The sequence below is a fragment of the Panulirus ornatus genome, chromosome 7 (genome assembly GCF_036320965.1).
Source record: "Panulirus ornatus isolate Po-2019 chromosome 7, ASM3632096v1, whole genome shotgun sequence".
Classification (NCBI taxonomy): domain Eukaryota; kingdom Metazoa; phylum Arthropoda; class Malacostraca; order Decapoda; family Palinuridae; genus Panulirus; species Panulirus ornatus.
The window spans coordinates 39,488,665-39,510,598 of record NC_092230.1 but is presented as its reverse complement, the minus strand read 5'-3'; the positions used below and the strand labels follow the sequence as shown (position 1 = coordinate 39,510,598).

The 21,934-nt window shown below is 44.0% G+C and overlaps 1 protein-coding gene and 1 long non-coding RNA gene across 2 annotated transcripts in view; one reads left to right on the top strand and one right to left on the bottom strand.

Moving 5' to 3' along the window:
* LOC139749547 (uncharacterized) overlaps window positions 1-21,934 on the bottom strand; it is a 458,205-nt gene that overhangs the window by 294,127 nt on the left and 142,144 nt on the right. The window lies entirely within an intron of this gene.
* Scp2 (Sarcoplasmic calcium-binding protein 2) overlaps window positions 1-21,934 on the top strand; it is a 118,039-nt gene that overhangs the window by 88,405 nt on the left and 7,700 nt on the right. The window contains exons 3-5 of the mRNA XM_071663534.1: window positions 4,998-5,117; window positions 19,852-19,954; window positions 21,757-21,854. Coding sequence (XP_071519635.1) covers window positions 4,998-5,117; window positions 19,852-19,954; window positions 21,757-21,854 — 321 coding nt within the window. The remainder of the gene's footprint in view (window positions 1-4,997; window positions 5,118-19,851; window positions 19,955-21,756; window positions 21,855-21,934) is intronic.

Here is a 21,934-nt window from a genome sequence, read left to right as displayed (position 1 = left end):
ATGCCTTACATCCTCGATAAAAACTTTTCACTGCTTCTAACAACTTGCCTCCCACACCATATATTCTTAATACCTTCCACAGAGCATCTCTATCAACTCTATCATATGCCTTCTCCAGATCCATAAATGCTACATACAAATCCATTTGCTTTTCTAAGTATTTCTCACATACATTCTTCAAAGCAAACACCTGATCCACACATCCTCTACCACTTCTGAAACCGCACTGCTCTTCCCCAATCTGATGCTCTGTACATGCCTTCACCCTCTCAATCAATACCCTCCCATATAATTTACCAGGAATACTCAACAAACTTATACCTCTGTAATTTGAGCATTCACTCTTATCCCCTTTGCCTTTGTACAATGGCACTATGCACGCATTCCGCCAATCCTCAGGCACCTCACCATGAGTCATACATACATTAAATAACCTTACCAACCAGTCAACAATACAGTCACCCCCTTTTTTAATAAATTACACTGCAATACCATCCAAACCTGCTGCCTTGCCGGCTTTCATCTTCCGCAAAGCTTTTACTACCTCTTCTCTGTTTACCAAATCATTTTCCCTAACCCTCTCACTTTGCACACCACCTCGACCAAAACACCCTATATCTGCCACTCTGTCATCAGACACATTCAACAAACCTTCAAAATACTCATTCCATCTCCTTCTCACATCACCACTACTTGTTATCACCTCCCCATTTACGCCCTTCACTGAAGTTCCCATTTGCTCCCTTGTCTTACGCACCCTATTTACCTCCTTCCAGAACATCTTTTTATTCTCCCAAAAATTTACTGATAGTCTCTCACCCCAACTCTCATTTGCCCTTTTTTTCACCTCTTGCACCTTTCTCTTGACCTCCTGTCTCTTTCTTTTATACTTCTCCCACTCAATTGCATTTTTTCCCTGCAAAAATCGTCCAAATGCCTCTCTCTTCTCTTTCACTAATACTCTTACTTCTTCATCCCACCACTCACTACCCTTTCTAAACAGCCCACCTCCCACTCTTCTCATGCCACAAGCATCTTTTGCGCAATCCATCACTGATTCCCTAAATACATCCCATTCCTCCCCCACTCCCCTTACTTCCATTGTTCTCACCTTTTTCCATTCTGTACACAGTCTCCCCTGGTACTTCCCCACACAGGTCTCCTTCCCAAGCTCACTTACTCTCACCACCTTCTTCACCCCAACATTCACTCCTCTTTTCTGAAAACCCATACTAATCTTCACCTTAGCCTCCACAAGATGTATCGTACTTTTAACCATGTACCGTGTGCACTTACAGATGTACCGTACAGTAATGTTTAAATGATACACCAACATGTTTCATACACTATCGGATGTGTAATACATTATGAACAAATGCATCATACAACAACAGGTGTATCATACACTATCAGATGTACGATACATGAAGAACAAATATACAACAGATGTATCATACACTATCAGATGTACGATAAATGAAGAACAAATATACAACAGATGTATCATACACTATCAGATGTACGATACATGAAGAACAAATATACAACAAATGTACCATACACTCTCAGATGTTTTATACATTAAGAACAAATGCATAATTCAGCAACAGATGTATCACGCACTAAAAGATGCATTGTGCATTAAGAAGAAATGTATAATACAGCAACAGATGTATCACGCACTAACAAATGTATACTACATTGAGAAATGTATAATACAGCAACAGATGTATCATACACTAAGAGATGTATGAATACAGATGACCAAGTCCACAGAAAGACGCAATGCAAACACATTAAGACTTTCTAACGAGAGGGAAAGGTACATCATGGGGATGGTGTGAATATAGAAGGAGGAAGAGAAGACGGAAGATCGAGATGGAAGGAGGGGAGTGAAAGTAGGAAGGAGCAGAGAAGGGAGAAAGAAGGGGAGAAAGATGGAGGGGGGAGTTAAAGAGAGGGAGAGTGAGAGACGGGTGTATGAAGGTGGTAGAAGGAAGGAGTAGAGAAGGCCGGAAGAAAGAGGGGGAAGGAGGGAAGAAGACCAGTATATAGAGGGAGGAAAAGAGGGAGACAATATAGAGAGAGGAGGAAAACTGAAAATGCTTAGAGACGAGGGTTCATCCATCATATTGTTAACTTCCATCTATACAAAAATTTTGAGAAAGCTCCCGCAATACTGTATCATACAGTACTGTATCACATACAATACTCAACCCCTTCAACTCCATGTATAAATACAGCAACTAGTGACATATAGTTAGATACCCATTTCATCGACCAACCCTTAGAGGTGGATGAACAGCTGGGTTGACTGTGGACCGGCTGCCGCCACCAGGATTCGAACCTATACACTCGACACGGGGCCGTGAATGCGTTATGGTCAGGAACGCTAACCGCCACACCACGGAGCTCCCGTACATTTGGGATTAATAAACTTTTGCTAGTGTTACTTAAGGACCGAAGAAAGCTAACGAAACTCCATGACTTCGTTGTAAGCAACAGCGAGGTTCGAAGGTCAAGCCAATCAAATGCCTGGCCTCTCGTCCAATCAGATTCAAGCATGAAGCTGTTTAACGATTCATGTTTGAATCTGGAAATTCGTTTAACTGGCCAAAAGAAAAAAAAAAAAAAGATTCTAGCAGTAATTCTTGTTATTGTGATTCTATTACTGGAAACACACACACACACACACACACACACACACACACACTCACAGGCACACACACACAGACACACACACTCACAGACACACACACACACACACGACAGACCTACACACACACACACACACACACACACACACACGACAGACCTACACACACACACAGACACACACACAGACACACACACGACAGACCTACACACACACACACACACACACACGACAGACCTATTGCAAATTCTATACAGAGTTTCAGACCTCTGGAAAGGCCAGCTGTGAAGATAGGAAAGCTATAACAGAAGCTATATCAGCTAAGCGATCGCATTAACCACTCCGGCCATACTATAGACCCCGTTATTGCAAATTGTGTTGAGGGGGGGGGGGGAGTTGTTAGGGAGATTCGAACCCTGGGCCACGACACACCCAAGAGATAACCTGGCCATTCAGCAGGTGGACTTATTTCACCCAATTACTTACTATCTTACCCATCCCCCCCCTCCCCCATTTAAATTGGCCCAGAATTTGGGGAGAGAGAGAGAGAGAGAGAGAGAGAGAGAGAGAGAGAGAGAGAGAGAGAGAGAGAGAGAGAGAGAGAGAGAGATGGGGAAAGAATGAGGGAAGGGTAATGGGGGGTGTGGGTGTTTCTGTCTCACGTCATGATTATAGGGACTAACATTGTACGAATTACATGTGCAATGTGTTTGTTCCATATCACCTACCCCTCCCCCAAGCAGATGACCAGGCCACACCCATACCCCGAGGTCTTCTGTTATCTGGGCCTCTCTCTCTCTCTCTCTCTCTCTCTCTCTCTCTCTCTCTCTCTCTCTCTCTCTCTCTCTCTCTCTCTCTCTCTCTCTCTCTAACCCCGTAGTTATAGAATTGGGGGGGTCTTTTTCAGGTTCATGGGGGAGGGGGGTTCATGGGTTACGGGGGGGGGGGGGGTTGATGAGCTAGTGAAATGGGGCTACAGGGTTTCATGGATAATGGTGAAATGGGGGTCTACAAAATAGTAAAATGGAGTCATGGAGGGATATAAAAATTGTGAAATAGGTACTATGTGGGTTCATGGAATTGGTAAAAATTGGGTTATGGGTTTATATGGTGTAATAGGCTGAATATGGGAATGATGAAATGGGTTTATGGGCTAATTACTACGGCAAAATAGGTCTATGACCTCAAGAAGATGACGAAATAGGACGATGAGAATTCGAGACAATTATGAAATCGGCCCCGAGGGCTTACCCCTCACCTTAGGGTGAAGACAATGAGAATGAAGTTCCCTCATTTTACACTCATAAGGAAACATTGATGAGGAAGGTTTTAACCTTACTCATTCTACCTCATAGAGAGGGTCATGGTGAAGATATCTCAATGGATCAATGTGAGACATAGCCTTGCCTCACAATGCGAGACATAGCCTTGCCTCACAATGTGAGACATAGCCTTGCCTCACAAAGTGAGACACAGATTTGCCTTACCCCTACATAAAGACTGTAGGGTTCAATGTAAGGTCAACTACCTCACAATTTAAGGTACAATTTAAGGTAAGAGTCTTCAACGCAGTCATTAAGGGTAAAGACAAGATACTTTATTAATTCATTTAGATGGTAAAGATGTGCTTTATATCCTAAAGATGCTTCGGTCTAATATCATAAAGTCCCACAACACACTCATAACAAAAACAACACCACGCATTCGCAATACACATGACCACCCTCACAACACACTCATAATAAAGATACCGCCTCCTCACACTCACACATCACTAGAAACCTCATAGAATGACCGATCTTGTTCTCACCCCCTTGTAGAATGTTCCTCACAACCCCATAGAAAACTTGTCCTCCCCATAGAGAAGTTTCCCCACCCCTTAAGCTCCCCAAGAAACACTGCGTCCTCCCCCAAAGAATTCCCACAGTGGAAAGGTCCCTCACATCCCCACCTTCCCCCGGAAAACCCCAGGAAACCCAATCATTCGCTATCCTCCCCCCTGAAGGAAGTTCCCCACCCCTGACTCTCCCCTAAAACCCAACCCTTCCTCCTCCTCACCCCCTACAAAATAACTCCTCTCTCTCTTTCTCCCCTACCCCCCCAACCCCCTTATTCACCCCCTACAGAATAACTCATCTCTCTTTCCCCACCACTTCCTCCACCCCCTACAAAACAACTCATCTCTCCCCCCACCTTAATTCACCCCCAACAGAATACCTCCTCTCTCTCTCTCTCCCCCTAACCCTCCTATTCACCCCCCAACAAAATAACTCACATCTCTCCCCCTCCTCCTACAGAATAACTCACGTCTCTCCCTCCTCCTCCTTCTTCCATCTTGCAGAAGGTGTGTGGCGCGCGAGGCTGGGGCCAGAGCGACCCCCACTACGAAAAGACACGGAAGACTCTCCGAACACTGTGGACAGTGCTTACCAGCAAGGCAGACACCGACCACGACAAGCAGGTCAGTCAGCCCTCCCTCCCTCCCGTGTGTGTCTGTGTCTGTGTGTGTGTGTGTGTGTCTGTGTGTGTGTGTGTGTGTGTGTGTGTGTGTCTGTGTGTGTGTGTGTGTCTGTGGTCTTCTGTCTATACAGTGTGGGGGGTGGGGTGGGGTGGAAGACTGTCTAGCAGTCTGTGAAGTGGGTGCTGGTGCTGGAAGATAAGCTGCAAAGCCAGTGGGTGCTGGGAGACCCGTCAGCTGGGTGTGTGTGTGTGACCCACAACACGTCGTCAGCTGGGTGTGTGTGTGTGTGTGACCCACAACACGTCGTCAGTTGGGTGTGTGACCCACAACACGTCAGGTGGGGGATGGTTCTAGTCACACAGATCATTCGGAAAAGAGAAAGGGAAAAAAGATATATAACACACTGGATGATGTTGTTATAACACACTGGATGATGATGTTATAACACACTGGATGATGATGTTATAACACACTGGTTGATGATGTTATAACACACTGGTTGATGATGTTATAACACACTGGTTGATGATGTTATAACACACTGGTTGATGATGTTATAACACACTGGTTAATGATGTTATAACACACTGGTTAATGATGTTATAATACACTGGTTAATGATGTTATAACACACTGGTTAATGATGTTATAACACACTGGTTAATGATGTTATAACACACTGGATGATGATGTTATAACACACTGGATGATGATGTTATAACACACTGGTTGATGATGTTATAACACACTGGTTGATGATGTTATAACACACTGGATGATGATGTTATAACACACTGGATGATGTTGTTATAACACACTGGATGATGTTGTTATAACACACTGGATGATGTTGTTATAACACACTGGATGATGTTGTTATAACACACTGGATGATGTTATAACACACTGGATGATGATGTTATAACACACTGGTTGATGTTGTTATAACACACTGGATGATGTTGTTATAACACACTGGATGATGTTGTTATAACACACTGGATGATGATGTTATAACACACTGGATGATGTTGTCATAACACACTGGATGATGTTATAACACACTGGATGATGTTGTTATAACACACTGGATGATGTTGTTATAACACACTGGATGATGTTATAACACACTGGATGATGTTGTTATAACACACTGGATGATGTTGTTATAACACACTGGATGATGTTATAACACACTGGATGATGATGTTATAACACACTGGTTGATGTTGTTATAACACACTGGATGATGTTGTTATAACACACTGGATGATGATGTTATAACACACTGGATGATGTCATAACACACTGGATGATGTTATAACACACTGGATGATGTTGTTATAACACACTGGATGATGTTGTTATAACCTCAACCTTCATCATGATCATCCAGCTCTAACGCTTCATTTCAGGGGGGGTTATAACGAACTCTTTTTCCCCCCTCTACAGCGAAGTGGTGACGTATTCACAACCCACCTCATATGTTTGAGTCGTATTGGCGAACGAGCTTGAGGGGTGGGGGGGTGGGGAGGGGCTGGGGTTGATGACTATGTAAACCCGATACATGCGTGTATACTGGAACCGATATGAGGGGGGGTTCGACATCGGTTTGGGGGGGGGGGGTATTACTGTACGTATCGGTCAGCCATATCGTGTGAAATAAGGGTTCAATAGGTGTGTGTGTGTGGGGGGGGGGGGTGAATGAATGTCTGTCTGTATAAACTTGTGGTAAATTGCTGAGTTCTTTTTTTTTTTTTTGACATTTGTAGTGTTGATTACAGTGGAATACCCAAGCGCGCGCGCGCGCACGCACGCACGCACGCACGCACACACACACACACACACACACACACACACCATTGTTGGAGGATTGTGTGTCTGTACGTCTGTATGTAGGGCACAAGTGTCTACTGTATTTACTGTGGTATATTTTTTCTTTGTTTCACCCTATTTCCGTCCCTATCTTTTTCCCATCCCTTTTTCCCTATGTATGTCCCTAATTTCCTATTTGCGTCCCCTCTTCAATCCTTTCCTTACCCATCATCCCTTTCCTTCGCTATTATCCATTTATCCCCCGATTTTTTTTCCCTATTTCCCATTCCGTCCTTATTTATCCCATCCCATTCCTATTTCCCCCTTTCCGTCCTTATTTGTCCCTCCCCAGTGGCGCTTTAACCCCCTTTTCCATGTTTTCCCTTCTTTCCCATGCTGCCTCTTGTAACCTCTCCTTCCTGCTATTCTCTCTCTCTCTCTCTCTCTCTCTCTCTCTCTCTCTCTCTCTCTAACGGAACAGGTACACCCATCCCACATCTCCCTCTCCCATATCAAATTCGCCCCCCCCCCCTTTCTCCCCCCCCCCCCTTTTCCTCACCTTCTCTTGATCATTAAAAACGTCTTATTTTCCTTCACCAGGACAGAATTAATTTCACTTTTTTGGTACGAAACTTATTTAAAGACAGTAAACAAGATTAACTCAGAACACGCGCTGGTTTTTAAACAAGTTCTGAAGTGGTTTGTACGAGCGAGTTGCTTGGTTGGCTGGCCCGAGGCGGTTTTAGGTTGGTTTAGTGTGGTGAAGAGGCTGGCTTGGGTGTGGGCCGGCTTCACGAACGGTGGCGTACCTTGGTTGCCAATCCCTTGGCTTGAATGGGTCAAGCTTACTGATGTTGTGGTTTACTTTAGTGTGGGTTGGTTTACTTTGATGTGGTTGGTTTACTTTAATGTGGTTGGTTTACTTTATTGTGGTTGATTTACTTTAGTGTGGGTTGGTTTGATTTAGTTTTAATGTGGTTGGTTTACTTTAGTGTGGGTTGGTTTAGTTTACTGTGGTTGGTTCATTCCAACGTAATTGGATAACAGTCAGGCATATGTTGTACTGGCAAGTCATTAGCTTTATCATGAACGAAGCGTGGGTGAGCAAGGAGGTCTTAGAGTGTGTATCAACAAAACGTCAAAAGCAACGACAATAAAGCGTGTGTATACCACACAGTACAGAGCACAAGGAATAATCACCAGTCGCTCAGCACACACCACAGACATCCAACACCTCCATAACGAAACACAAAGATCTGTGCGTTCTCCGAGTCACGGTTATAACGAAGTAAAGATAAAGCAAGGTTTAGTACGGCTGAGGACACACCTTTACTTTGTTAATGTACTTTAGGAAGGCCTTTATGATTCTGTTGTGTTGGTAAAGCCAACTGCTTTATATCAAGTGTAATTCCAGACTTCTTGTCAGTGGACTGTTATCAGATAAGCGTATCATATCTTTATTAGAAAACGGCGATGGGGTAAGGCTGTACGTACTTTTCAGTGTAATGTGAATTAAGTCCACGGACTCTCGTTTTCTGTTGCCTCTGTGGCACAGATCACCGCGTTCAACGACCTGAGGGAACGCTTTCTCCTCCCATAACTTCCAACGTTCTTATTGAACGTCCACGAAACTTTGTACACACTGGTTCCACAGTACCCTAAAAATTGGACGCGCATGGCACAAGACCTAAAACTCTTGTAGTCAACATATATTTTTTGGGCCAAGTTACGCCAATTATGGAGCGATGTTTCATCAGGGATATTCAAAGTGGCTCATAACCTGATATATATATAAAAGATGAAGAAAAAAATATATCCCCTCCCACCACCTTCGGCTACAGAACTCAAATAGATAGGTTTCAAACTACATTGCCACCCATTCTTGTATTCGTTGTTTACTACAATAGGACTGTGGGTGAGACAGAGGTCACCCACGGAAAAAAATGGTCATCAAATGTGGCTTTTGAACAACCCAAAGACAGGATCTCTAACCCTTTGAGGGGGAATGAGGAAGAAGAAAAAGAAAAGGCGAAAAAAAAAAAACAGAGATACGAACTGGTTTCCAAAACAGGAAACTGGTGCAATGGTGTTCTCGCTCCGGGAACGAGGCATTAACAACCTCTGTGTGTGTGTGTGTGTGTGTGTGTATTAAGAAAACTTTAAAAAGAGAAAAAATCTTTAAGTGTGAAAAATGTCCCCTAATGGAGTCCTCAAACCCATTAGAGGTCGAATGACCAGGTTGGGAAAAGGTAATTTCCTAATGGGCGTGGGGGGAAGGTGGAGCGTTTTAAGATAACGTAAGAGAGGGAAGGATTGTGGTCGTGGCTCCTTCTGGGTTGAGGTCGGTTGACTAAATGGTTGGCAAGGTGGTTGCATGGTGGGGTGGGGCTGCTGTATGGTTGACTGGTTAGTTATCTCTATGAGGTAGTAAGGGTGTTGATTGTGTGGTTGTTTAACTACCGTAATTGTTGGGTTTGTTAGCGGGTGGAGTGGTTCATTAGATTGAGTTTGAGTTTATTCTTTTATTTTTTTTTTGGGTTGACTTACAGCTATTGTGTTTCGTCTTTAATTTCGTCAATTTGTTCTGTGTTGTGTATTTGGTTGATTGGTCTTATAGGTTTGGTTAGTTTCGAGTGTGTGCGTATGTGTGTGTGTGTGTCTTGGTTGACTGGGAATGTGGTTTACGTACTGACTAGTAAGCAATGTTGATTAGGTTGGTCGAACTAAGTTCACTTTGATGAATATCACTTAATTGGTTGCAGAATTTTCATCACCTATCTTTTTTTATTTTTTCCCCGATGGTTTTTGTTGTGTTATGCACGATTTTAACATCCATTGCTTCCGAAAGTCACCAAATTTTGAGATATTATTCCCCCTACCCCATTCATCTAACCATAATGGGGACGACCTTCCCCCCACCCACCCACCTGCAGTCGGAAATGGGTGTTTGGGTCATTATGAAAAATAGTGATTTACGACTGGAAATGAATGAATCGCTTAAAAGATCAACCAACCAACCAAATTTATCCTAACCAAATTAACCTAACCTAGAATATGTTAGTGGGATGCGATGAATATCATGGTGTGTGACAGTGAACATGGGTGTATGGAAGTGAACATGGGTGTATGGAAGTGAACATAGTCGCCAGCGAATATGACAGCAAATGATCTTGGTTATATAAGTGACAAAGTGAACATGATGGTGAGTGATAGTGAACATGAGGTTGATGGATAGTGAACTTAATGTATGAATGATACGTGTATATGACATTTGTGACCTCAGCCTTTTTTTTTTTTTAGGCTGTTCTTCTCAGGGGTCAAAGGTCATCCAAACAGCACAAATAATTTGGTTGACTGACCCTGATTGACCTTAGTTCAACCGCTGTTCTTGAAAATGAATAAAAAAAAACTTCCTAGAAACCCATCTAATTCCCACGACATAGAGTGACCAAAATCACTTTCTAATCTTTTCGTCAAAAGTTACTCGAAATTACCATTTGGGCTCCTAATAATACTTTTCATTAAGCCTCATACAACTCAAAAAATATATGACAATTACTTTGTTTTCCCCCTAATTAATGCTGGCCATATTACAATTTTCTTCTCTCATAGGCATTTGGCTAACCTACGCTCACTCCATTTTCTTTCCGTTTTCTTTTTTTCCCACCAAGACGGGGCGTTAAGCCACTGGCGACCGGCCTTCACACAGCTCACACAAACCTGTCATTCGATCACTTTATCTGGTATAAATTTGAATGCACAAGTGGTTTTCTCTCCTTCAGCCGTGACTGATATAATCCTCTGTGTCACCAGTGTTTAGAGAGATGGGTCGATGGTCACTGTGTGTGTTTTTTGAAGGTTTGAAATAAATGGGATATTTTAAACGTACGTGACATGATGTGATTATTACACGAAAGTGCACTTGGGAACTTATCGTGTTTCAGTTTCCACGTGGACTCATAGGAATACCTTGATCACGCGCAAAATTGTGATCCTTTCCAATATATATATATATATATATATATATATATATATATATATATATATATATATATATATATAAATATATATATATATATATATATATGTGTGTGTGTGTGTGTGTGTGTGTGTGTATTCCGTTTCCTCGCTGACACATCAATATGTCGTTTTTATGAACCAGAGCAGGACGAAGAAGCTTGTAGCTTGTGTATTTCATAGATTATAAAATTCTCAGACACCATAGCAATATAGAAACAGTCTAGGAAGAGAATGTTTTTTGTAGTTGTCTGGAAAAGAATTGTACGAAGTAGAGCCATGTGGCAACTCGTACGGTCACGTGATGGACGTGAAGGCATTTAAAGCTTTTCATTGGCTAACGTCATCATCCTACGACCAATCAGGGTCCGTCGATGGTCTACGGGGGGGGGGGGGATATTAGCTGTAAAGTTGAACACAGACAAAACAGATCTCATTAAGAAGCACTTAGAACCATGAGACTATTAAGATATAAAGAAAGCATACTACAGAAAGACTGTAGATGACTTTCTGTCGTCTAAAAAGATATTAGACCTTTATAATTATCATTTTCTTTCGCGCACTCTCCATACAAACTCTCCTCTCTCTCTCTCTCTCTCTCTCTCTCTCTCTCTCTCTCTCTCTCTCTCTCTCTCTCTCTCTCTCTCTCTCTCTCTGTCAGGTATTCCCAACAAAAGACACGGTAACCATACGCATAAATTTCGCGGCCGTAGATCCTAGCATAACCATCGACCAGACTGTTTTGACGACGCTGTAATTTCATTGGCCTCTCTAGCCTATGACGTAGTATCGGCCAAGATGGAGAGGAGGGTCGTTTTGTAGGGTCGTCGATCTTGCTGCGGTGTTGTTCTGATGTGATATGAACGTCGTGTGGTGGAGTTTCCACGCTGACGTTGCCTCCAAAAAATGGAGAGACGGGTTTGTTTACGTTTATGATTTGCTCGTGTGGATCGCCCGTCGGCCGGAGTTTGATGCATGACGCTGTCGCTCAAGATGGCTGACGCTTTGTTTATAATTCGGTCATGTGGATCGTCCGTCGGTAAGAGTTTGATACACGACGCTGTTGCTCAAGATGGCGACACTTTGTTTACATTCATCATTCGATAACGTCGATCGCCGCAGAATAATTCATAGCGGTTGATGGTCGAATACCAGGGGGCTAAAATACATCAACGTCCATGACCCTAATAGAAAGGAGTCCTTCATAAATAACATAATTAATAATTAACTTCACTGCGAAGTGCTTCCGGACTCTCCCAGCGTGATAAACACCTTAAGCGGGAAGTCATATACTCCGACGCGTCTTTGCCGCCATTAACGTTAGAGATGGCGTTCGCGTCGACAAGGGCCCTTCCCATTCCACAGGAGCCCCACCTTTCCCTGCACCGACGCTGCAGGAACCTCATTGGGAAGGCGGGGTTCCGAGTTGACACAGCTAAAAGCATAATGCGTGGATATAGCGACGCCTTTTCTCTAGTGACATATGAAGTTTTGCCCCCCAGGAATTATCCTTGTGTCATAGGGAATATTGTGTTTCTCTCCCTCGCTGTCAGCCTTAAAGAGATATATTGAATATTCATTATCGGAAAAATATGACGTTGACAAACACACCATCTCAGACATACATCTCTCTCTCTCTCTCTCTCTCTCTCTCTCTCTCTCTATATATATATATATATATATATATATATATATATATATATATATATTTAGCTTCAGTTTTACGGTTGATATTTACATAGGTGAAACAGAAAATGGAAGGCTGGTATACACATCGTTAGCCAGGACACTGCACAGGGAGGGAATCCCGACTTTTCGTCTCTGGTCCCATAAGGGCGATTGTTGGAGCAGGAAGTCTTGGATTTCCGCCGTGACATCCATAATTCATAAGGCCAGGTTGAGCCCTCCGCTGATGTTGAAGATTACGGAGACCTCAGGATCTGGGAACCGATGGATGGGATAGTGGCGCGTGTGGGATAGTGGCTGATGGATGAGAGGGAGATTGATGGTTCAGGGGGGATATGGATGTGGATGAGGGAGGCCGGGGTGGGGGATGGATGGTGGTGGGGGGGATGAAGTGGCTAGATGAGCATGGCTGGGTTCGTGTGTGTATGTAAGTGGTTGAGGGACGTGGGGGTTGGTTGACTGGGGGAAGTGGGGAGGGAGGGGTAATGGTACGTTGATGGGGCTTGGGAAAGACAGTATGGTTGACGTAGGTGGAAAGGAAGACATGAGTATGGATGATGTGGAAGGAGAGGTGACATGGCTATGGTTGACGTAGGAGGAAAGGAAGACATGAGTATGGTTGATGTGGGAGAGAATATGGTTGACGTAGGAGGAAAGGAAGACATGAGTATGGTTGATGTGGGAGAGAGTATGGTTGACGTAGGAGGAGAGGTGACATGGCTATGGTTGACGGAGGTTGAATTCATGTCTTGATATCTTTTCTGCTTATGCTAATAACGTGGTAATCCGTCATTATCAACAGAATAATTCTCCTCCATCTCCTCTCACATCAAGCATCTATCTCTATCCACCCTAAATCACACGAAATCTACTTACGATAAAACATCAGTGGATTTATCATTTCATTCCCTTTCCCTATTACGAAATTAAAACACCGACTCCGCAATCCTTATGTGGCGTGTTTGGCGAAGGTCAAATCCCTTACACACGAAATCCTTTTGGAATCCGACGCGTTCGCGAGACGCCGGATTCAAAGAAGATAATATGATTATTTACTCCAGCGTTTTCTTATGCACGGAACCTCGAAAACCAAGAAAAAAAAAATTAATAAATTTTCTTTTCTCGAGCGTATCTAATTTTTTTCTTTATCTTTTTTATTTTTCTTTAATCCACCTGTTTCTCAAGGTAGCCTTTCTGCCCCCCCCCCCCCCTTCCTCCTCCTCCCGGAGGTGCATAGTCTAAATATTTGCTGTTTACACAGACAGTCTGGGATCTGTAGCTCTGCTATTTATAGTCTATGAAGTGAAGCTGTGGCCCGTCTGGGAGGGGAAAAAAATCTGAATAAAAAAAATCTAAAAAATAAACTTGAAGACATGGAGATGTGTGTGTGTGTGGGTGTGTGTGTGTATAAGGAGTTTATTTTCATACTGAAATATCGATAATGTGTTTCAAGTCGTCAGCTGAGTTGTAAGGTTATCCGAGAGGGATGTGGGTTGTTCATGACGGGGTTATGAACGACCCCTGATCACGACGGTACGAACGACCCTTGAGCACGACGGTACAAACGACCCTTGATCACGACGGTACAAACTACCCTGATCACGACGGTACAAACGACCCTTGAGCACGACGGTACAAACGACCCTTGAGCACGACGGTACAAACGACCCTTGAGCACGACGGTACAAACGACCCGTGATCACGACGGTACAAACGACCCTTGAGCACGACGGTACAAACGACCCTTGAGCACGACGGTACAAACGACCCTTGATCACGACGGTATGAACGACCCTTGAGCACGACGGTACAAACGACCCGTGATCACGACGGTACAAACGACCCGTGATCACGACGGCACAAACGACCCTTGAGCACGACGGTACAAACGACCCTTGAGCACGACGGTACAAACGACCCTTGATCACGACGGTATGAACGACCCTTGAGCACGACGGTACGAACGACCCTTGAGCACGACGGTACAAACGACCCTTGAGCACGACGGTACAAACGACCCTTGATCACGACGGTACGAACGACCCTTGAGCACGACGGTACAAACGACCCTTGAGCACGACGGTACGTACGACCCTTGAGTTGTAACCACCCTCAACACATGCTCATTCACACGCACGTACCGCATGTTCCGTTCCAGCGAGAGGGACGAGGGAACGTGAAACACTCCCCTACCTGGATCCAGGCTTGACCTGCTTCCTTGACCTCCGACCTCCTCCTCCTCTTCCACACCACACCAGTCTATCCACCCTTCACTCCTCCACCCAGCCCGTAACTCTGTCGTATTCCACCCTAGCCAGTCACACGCCTGCTCTCGGAACTACACATACAGTTCTGTCTGAACCACCGAACTCTTAAACTCGGTAGTTTGCACAGTGGAGTCAAGCCGGCACACCATATCACTGGAGACGTTAACATACGATCAACAGGAGAACTAACCATCAATTATGAGTCACATTCTAGCTTCTTGACTCAACAGTCGACCGTATTACACGTGGAGGCAGTGGCGATGTTTGCTTCCAGCACCCTCTTCCCCCCACCTAATGGCTCCCTGAGGGCTTACGGATATCGTGGTCGTCTGAGGGATGCGAGAGATCACGATGGGGAACCATAAATTCCTGGCATGCATCACCCACTCTTGTAAACCCGGCCGTTGTGCTGACGCGATCCGGGAGACACACACACACACATTCCTGTTTGGTGTGAGAGAGGGGGTAAGTACCCTCTCTCTCACACCACGTAACGCTGCGACCCTTGGGGAAAGACGATGTGGCCTTTGACCTGCTGATCCGTAGGGCTGTAGGGTCGTCCAGTTGTGCTGAAGGGTCGTAAGGTCGTGCTCAAGGGTTGGGCGGTCGTGTTCAAGGGTCGTAAGGTCGTGCTGATGGGTCGTAAGATCGTGCTCAAGGGTTGGGCGGTCGTGCTCAAGGGTCGTAAGGTCGTGCTCAAGGCTCGTAAAGTTATGCTGAAGGGTCGTACGGTCGAGCTCAAGGCTCGTAAGGTCGTGCTCAATGGATTCCTTGAAGCCACATGCATTCCTATACTTCGGCTTCGTAAACATAATACCAGCGGACACACGGCTTCGTAAACATCATACCAGAGGACACCAGACGTTGGCTATGTCCCACGTAACGTCAATGACCATAATTGATGTCCTCTAAGGTACTCAAATCTGGCCATCATCATCCCTGAAAGATTTTTTATGGGGGGGAATACAATGTAGTTGCCCTTGGTATATCCAGAGTTATTGAAAGTTTGTGGCATCAGGGTCTCGCCTCTAATCTTCCCTCTTTTGCTTTCCCGCTTTCAGTTTGCTCCTTCATATCTAGCTTCCTCTCTGGCCGATCTATCTCTGTGGTTGTTGATGGATCACACTCCCCACCTTTCTCCATCATTATCGGTGTCCCTCAAGGGTCTGTCCTTGTCTCCCACAATCTTTCTCCGTTTGATCAAAGATTTCCCTTCTTCCACAAACAACCAAATGTATTCATACGCTGACGACTAATCAATGCATTCCTCCAAATCCCTCAAGTCTGCTCCTTTTCTCACTTGATCTTCATCTCGCCTCGACATAATTTCCTCAATAAAGTCTCCTGCGATGGCTTTGAAATTCACCCTCTTAACTTAATGAACACACTTTGTATCACTGTAACATCCACTTTGTAATGGAAACCCTATATTACAGAAATAACTAAGTCTGCCTCTACGAAATTGAGTGTCCTGTTTAGATGCCGAAATTCCCTTTTCCTCTAAACAGCTGCTCCATTTATATAAAAGACTGATTCTTCCTTGTACGGAGTACTGCCCTCACATCCGACTTATAAACTGTCCCAGGCTAACTTCCAAACTTTACCCTTTTGCCCTACGCCGCAATATTGGTTCACTTTCCCTCTTCTATAGGTATTACTTTGATTTTTGCTCCTGAGAGCTGGCTGCTGGTGTGCCCCTCACCATTAACTAGAAGACCCAATACTCGGCAAGCTGCTGCGTCACATGATTACTGTGTGGCCATCGGCAACTCGAGGGTGGGCCGGTTTGATAACTGTTTCTTTCCCTACACCTTCAAGCTTTGGAAGTCTCTACCTTCTCATGTCTTTCCCAATACCCATGACCTGGCACACTTTAAAAGACAGTTTACAATTGAAAATCACTTTAAAATTTCGTAAATACTTTCCCATGTTTCTTCTTTATCCCTTTCATAATCCTTCCTGTATTTCAATTAAGGCCCGCCCACGATGTGGGCTTTTGGCCGTGACTGGAGCTTCTAACGTAAAGAGGTCGCCAATAAGGTGTGCTGAGTGGAATTCAGGTCTGGCCTAGAGGACAACAAAGCCGAAGAAGAAAAAAAAAAAAAGACTGCTTCACGTGAGCGTTAATGGAAAAGCGAGACATTTTTCTTTCCTGGTTGAGTTCCAAAGTAGTTCTTAAGGACAGAAATTAAATATAAGCGGACACAGTACTTCTGAAAGACATCTCTTTATCTACTATCCTTGTGAAATGTGGGTTCCAATCTCCCTGGACTTTATAATACAGAGATAAGGAGTCTCGTTTTCTTTTATTTATCTATTTTTTGAAACACCTACTAAAGCGTACGATTCAACAGAACAACTTTAGAAAATCAATCATTTTATCAGGGAGGATATATTGCGGGTGATATTGCAAAAGAAAAGATAATTACGGGCGACATTAATTAGCAAATGGATATAGAAAGACAGAGGACGAGAAGGGGGAGAGGAGATGAATTAGATAAGGGTGTACGTAGGTAGGGAGAGAAAAGTGAAGATAGGAAGGGAGGAATAAAGACAGGGAGAAGGAGACACGATACGAGAGGAGGAAGAAAAACAGTATTAACAAGAGAACATTAAATTATCACCAGTCTATCACAAAAATCTCAGAAGGTCATTAAGACGATGGCAATTTCTTCCCTTAATTCGATTCTGCCAAACACCCAATTTATCACAATGAATTTTCTTTTTTTCTTTTTTGTTGTTGTTGGAAAGAGAATTGTTCATCTATGTCTGTTTACTTGTCTGTTTGTTGACCACCGTTCGTCTATTTAACTGTTGTCTATTAATCTATTTTTTTCCTAGAAGAATAATTAGAAGAAGCAACAGAAATATAGAATTACCAACAAGGGGAATAAGAGATATCAAAGTACTTACGAGCATTCGAAGAAACAGGAGGTAATTACAAGATCAGGAGACATAGACAAGTACTTACAAGGATCGGGAGACATAGAAAAGTACTTACAAGGATCGAGACACAGAAAATAACTTACAAGGATCGGAAGACATAGAAAAGTACTTACAGGGATTTACGGACATTGAAAAGTACTTACAAGGATCGGAAGACATAGAGAAGTACTTATAAGGATCGGGAGACCTAGAAAAGTACTTACAAGGATCGGGAGACACAGAAAAATAAAGTACTTACAAGGATCGGGAGACATAAAAAAGAACTTATAGGAATCAGGCGATATAGACAAATGGGAATGGTGTACAGCGCTGGCCTACAGCAGGGCAGTGGTACCCTCAGAGACACGTACCTTGAAGAACACGGCTGAAGTGGGCTTCAGTGATGAGAAAAACATTGAGTAGGATCAAGGTAGTGAAGAAGGACGAGACGTGGGATTGGTGAATAGGAAATCAACCCTGAGATCAACGGCGCATTTCAAGTAACTACAGAAAACGGGATGATGGGGCCAGGATGTGATTTAAGTCTCTGATGATCGCTATCCAGCTCCAAGTCTCTCTTCAAGTGGTTGGTAGAACCATTAGCCTAAATCATTTTCCAAGGAAAACGGGTTATGTGTGGCGGGGTGGCGACGGGAATGAATAAAGGCAGCAAGTATGAATTATGTATATGTGTGTGTATATATATATATATATATATATATATATATATATATATACGTTGAAATGTATAGGTATGTATATGTCCGTGTGTGGACGTGTATGTATATACATGTATGTGCTGGTGGGCTGGGTCTGTTTCCTTGCGCTACTTCACTAACGCGGGAGACAGCGACAAAGTATAATGAAAAAAAAAAAAAAAAAAAAATATATATATATATATATATATATATATATATATATATATATATATATATATATGCCTGAAAAGAAAATATAAGATATATTCATATATATATTTTCTGTCATTTCGTATTATCGAAAGTTTTCGTTTATATCCTCATTATTTCCTTAATATTCACCAGCGATCCAGAACTTATAACTGATGGCCGAAGTTACTGTGCGGTGAAATATGAAAGACGTGAACAATCCATTCTGACAATTTTCGTTGTTTTTTTTTTCTTATAGTTTTGAATGTTATTGTTGTTGATGTTGTTGTTCTTTGTTGTTGTAGTAAAGGGTTTGGTGGATCTACGATTACTGCGCTGGATTTGACAGGAGTCTTTCAACACGGAGAGGAAACCCTACAAATGTTTTTGAATTCATTTTTTTTTTTTGGAAAATACATCATTTCTCTTGAGAACTTGGGGGGGAGGGGGGGGGGATCGCACTTGATAGTAATCTTATGGCTTTTTGGTGCGTAATGTGCTTAGCACGACTGTACGACCCTCGAGGACGACTGTATACGACCCTTGAACACGACGGTATATGACCCTTGAGCACGACGGTATACGACCCTTGAACACGACGGTATACGACCATTGAACACGACGGTATACGATCATTGAACACGACGGTATACAGGAACTGTATGTAGGAATGTTCCATCGTGTTGAGCGTCCAGTCAAGTGTCGTGAATGTAGTGAAGTTTTTTACACAGTGAAAAATGAGAGTAACTTCGCCTCCCTTTTATTTTTCCAGTGAATAAATAAACGGCCTTTATATCCTTGAATGTATCATGACCTGACCTTGTTTCTTCCCTGTGTATAGAAATAATGATCTTTATTCACCGATATGTTTGTAATCAAAATATCAATATATATATGTATGTGTGTGTGTGTGTGTGTGTGTGTGTGTGTGTGTGTGTGTGTGTGTGTGTGTGTGTCCTTGTTACCTTTCAAGTCTTTCACCATCACCCCCACATCATCTCCCCCTCCCCCACACAGCCTCCACCATCATCATCACCCACCCCCACCCCACTACGTCATCACCCCCACTACCTCATCATCTCCTCACTACGTCATCATCTCCCACTACGTCATCATCTCCCTCCCTCCTCCCTACAGGTGTCGGTGGAGGAGTGGTACTCAGCGTGGAGGGAGGACGAGTCTGGGCGGGAGTGGAGCCACATCTTCAGGGACCTCATGTTCCTCCTCGAGGACGCATCCGGTGAGAGTCGAGGGAGAGAGGGAGGTAGGGAGAGCGAGCAGGGAGAGTCGCAGGTGGGGGTGTGTGTGAGGGAGGGAGGGAGGGAGGGAGGGAGGGAGGGAGGGAGAGAGGGAGGGAATGTATAGAATGATGGAGACGATGACTGAAAGGAGAAAGAGGTGGTGGAATGATAAAGATGGAGAGTAAGAGGTTCAAGAATGAGAGTCAGGAGTCATGAATTAGAGTAAGGATGGGAGTGGAGGGGTGGGGAGGGGGGGATAGGAGTCATGAATTAGAGTAAGGAAGAGAGAGGTGGGGGGGGGGGTCTAGTATGAGAATCAAATTAGGGGAGTCTTGAAATAGAGTAAGGGATCTTGAAGTAGAGTAAGAGGTGTGGAATTAGATTAAGAAGTCCCTCAATTAGAGTAACACGTCTAGAATTATAGATAGGGGGTCCTGCACTAGAGTAAGGGGTTATGAGTTAGAGTAGGGCTTCCTGAATTAAAGTAAAGGGCCCTGAATTGTGACGAGTCCAAAATTAGAGTAGCGGGTTTCGACTCCGAGTAAGGGGTGCTGAAATAAAGAATATGATGCTGACTTACAGTAAAGGGTTCTAATTAAAGTAAAGGGGCCTGCATTAGAGTAATAGTTCTAGTATTAGAACAAGGGGACACGAATTAGAGCAAGGTACCCTGAGTTAGAGTAAGAGGTTCTGTATCCAAGCAATAGTTCCTGTATTAGAGCAAGGGGCCTTGCTCTAATACAGGTACAGTCATGGGTCCTGAAATAGAGTAAGGGTTCCTATATTAGATTCAGGGGTCCAGACCTGAATTAGATCGAATGGTCATAAAGTATCGTGAGAGGTCTCCAATTAGAGTAAGAGGGCCTTGATTAGAGTAAGGGGAGCCCTGGATAGAGTGGGGAGACCTGAATTAGAATTACAGGTCCTGAGTTAGAGTAAGTGGTCCTGTATTGGAGTAAATGATTCCCGAATAGATTAAGGGATGCTGAATTAAAGAAAGGGGATATGTATTAGAGTAAGAGGTTTTAAATTAGTTTAAGTTTTCTGAAGTAGAGTAAAGGATACATGATTACAGTGACGGTTCCTGAATAAAGGGACCTGAATTAGAGTAAACAGCCTAATAGTAAAGTAAGGGGGAGGTCCGGAATTGATATGTGGGGGGTCATAAATTAGAGTAAGGGGAAGGGTGTTCCCTAAATTGATGTGTTGGGGGGATTATAATAAATTCGAGTCAATGATACGTGTTTCACGCATGGCATTTCCTCCCCCAATGTTTACGTCCCTCAGGTCTAACCCCAGATGACCCCCTTCCCTTCCCTCCCCTCACCTCACCCCACTGGTTTCACGCATGGCATTTCCTTCCTGTGTTTACATGTCCCTCAGGTCTGACCCCAGATGACCCCCCTTCCCTTCCCTCACCCCACTGGTTTCACGCATGGCATTTCCTTCCTGTGTTTACATGTCCCTCAGGTCTGACCCCAGATGACCCCCCCTTCCCTTCCCTCACCCCACTGGTTTCACGCATGGCATTTCCTTCCCCAGTGTTTACATGTCCCCCAGGTCTGACCCCAGATGACCCCCCCTGGTCTGACCCCAGATGACCCTCCTTCCCTTCCCTCACCTCACCCCACTGGTTTCACGCATGGCATTTCCTTCCCCAGTGTTTACATGTCCCTCAGGTCTGACCCCAGATGACCCCCCCTTCCCTCACCTCACCCCACAGGTTTTACGGCCAGTCCGACTCCCGTAGACATGAGACATGAGTAACTCCAACCCTGTCTACTCCCTATGTTTTCCCCAGGTGACGGCCACATCGACATGGACGAATATGTTGCCCTCTACACAGCCCTGGGGCTCCCATCTGACCAGTGTAGGGAAGCCTTCAGACGAGTCCAGAAGGTAAGGGCTTTTCTAAGGGTCGGTGCCCTTTTGGGTACTGACGTTCCCTCAGATGTGTTCACCCTGGGACCCGTCTCTTC